Below are 2,186 nucleotides of genomic sequence, written 5' to 3' on the forward strand. Positions count from 1 at the left end.
GCTTCATCTACTCGCTGATGGGCCTGTACGACCTGTGGCGGACGGAGGGCGAGGGCGGCGAGGCGGGCCGGCTGTACGCCGCTGGGCTGACATCACTGCGCGCCCTGCTGCCGCTCTTCGACACCGGCTCCGGCACGCTATACGACCTGCGCCACGTGACCGGAGGCGGGCCGCCCAACCTGGCGCGCTGGGACTACCACGTGACGCACGTCAACCAGCTGCTGGTGCTGGCCACCATGGAGCGGGAGCACACGCTGTTCGCCGAGCTGGCCGACCGCTGGACCGCGTACATGCGCGGCCACCGGGCGGCGCACAACTAGCCGCCGCCGCCGGAGCGCCCGGCGGCGCACCGGCCCTACCAAACTGTGATACGGGCGTGCACTGAGACCAGCGGCGGCCGCCGGCGGCCGAGCCCGCGGTGTCGCGGTCGACGCCCGAGACGTGTCGCCGGCGCTCGCAGTGCTGGCGGGACCTGGAGCCGCCGATCAGTCAGCTGACGCGGCTGGCTTAACGGTACGAATAGTTATGGGTGTCTAGTGCTGTCAGGCGTATTTTGGGAGCAACTGTGTCCGGAAACTGGCAGAGATGGTTGTGGATGGTGTGGAATTCCCGAACTTGTTTAATATCGAGTTCTTGAATGCATTGGGCTTTTTTACTAATCATTCTATGCCCCTACGGTATTTCTGTGTTTTCCGCTGTATGAGTTTTTTATGCGCTGATTTGTTTCTCTTCTGTGCTTAGCACCTGTACATTTTTACTTGAATAGGCTGTGTTATACTTGCTCGTAAGTGCTGCGGTTTACACTACGCCTGCTTGCTACAGTGTTTTGTAAGATCTTGTAAGTGGCATTAGCCACCGTTTCTCTACTGCTGAGTTACAAAATTTGTGAGTCCTCTTGCCCCGGAGCTACTGCTGTGATAAAGAAGGCGTGTACACCATGTTCGTTTTGACGTAGTCTTAGACATGCATGTGGAAACATTTTGCTAGCAACCACTTTTAGGTTTTCCTCGCGTTAGTTTATACACAGCTCACGCGTCTCTCTATTGCTTTGTGCGCGGATGACAGGATCTTGTTGAGGCTGCCCGGACTGGGACGCTCCCGCCGACCGCCTGTCCGAAGCCAGTCCATTCTCTGTTAATACCGCAATATATGATGACTGGTCCTAATTGTGAGTGGGAGGCGAAGTTCTCTGCGGAAAGCTGGCCCCATTAGCTGGAGCCACGGCTCGGGGGCGATCGTCCGCTCCGTCGGCGCCAGATATCGCCCTTGTGTGCCGGCCCCCTCCCGGCGGACCGCGTTAGCGGGAACAATGCCGTCCTCTGCGGCACGTTCTGAGCGACCGTTAGGGCTCCTGGCGTCCGGCGGCGGCGGCGGATGGCACCAGGGATGGCGGCGGATGACGCTAGAGATGGTGGATGGCGCCAGAGATGGCGGCGGATGGCGCCGGAGATGGCGGCGGATGGCGCCAGAGATGGCGGATGGCACCAGAGATGGCGGATGACACCGGAGATGGCGGCGGACGGCGCTAGAGATGGCGGATGGCGGCAGATGGCGCCATGGTGGCGGATGGCGCCAGAGATGGTGGATGGCGCCAGAGGTGGCGGCGGATGGCGCCAGAGATGGTGTCACGTGCGTTTTGGCCACGAGCGCCGTGCTCGGCGTGACCGGCGCGCGTGCTGGCGATCACCGCTGCGCCATACAGTCCGGTTATCAACGCACATGACTGGCCTGGCGTGACTGACGAGGCGCTCTCCAGGCTGGGACGCCGGGTGGTCTGGGACGCGTCACACTCGGGCTTATCTGGACAATGAATTGTGGTGCACGCTTCCGCAGAATTGACAGCGTAAGCTTTTGCGCTGATAACTGGTTGGTTGGCACGTACGCACGTGCGCACGCACACACGTACGCACGCACCCCCATATATATATATATATATATATATATATATATATATATATATATATATATATAATGCATACACATTTGATGTGAGGCGGGCTGGGTTGTCCGGGCATAATATCTTTGTTCAATGACGTCACTGTTGACGCTGCCGTCGATATGCTGGGCGTTGTCTAACACCACTTGCCTCATCCAGCTCCCTGCGTCAACCGTCCCATTCTTGAGAAAATGTTGCGTTTATGTATTGACGAGGCCGCTATGTCCACGCCATGTCCATGTCATGCCCA

At 58.6% G+C, this 2,186-nt stretch overlaps 1 protein-coding gene across 1 annotated transcript in view; it reads left to right on the top strand.

The window, feature by feature from the left end:
* LOC119110589 (D-glucuronyl C5-epimerase B-like) overlaps positions 1-329 on the top strand; it is a 3,723-nt gene extending 3,394 nt beyond the window's left edge. The window contains exon 3 of the mRNA XM_037234469.1: positions 1-329. This exon is cut by the window's left edge and continues 58 nt beyond it. Within this exon, the coding sequence (XP_037090364.1) occupies positions 1-320 (320 nt within the window). The 3' untranslated portion in view covers positions 321-329.
* The last annotated feature ends 1,857 nt before the right edge of the window (positions 330-2,186 follow it).

Source organism: Pollicipes pollicipes, unplaced genomic scaffold (genome assembly GCF_011947565.3).
Source record: "Pollicipes pollicipes isolate AB1234 unplaced genomic scaffold, Ppol_2.1 Scaffold_7231;HRSCAF=8579_pilon_pilon_pilon, whole genome shotgun sequence".
In the NCBI taxonomy this organism is placed as follows: Eukaryota; Metazoa; Arthropoda; class Thecostraca; order Pollicipedomorpha; family Pollicipedidae; genus Pollicipes; species Pollicipes pollicipes.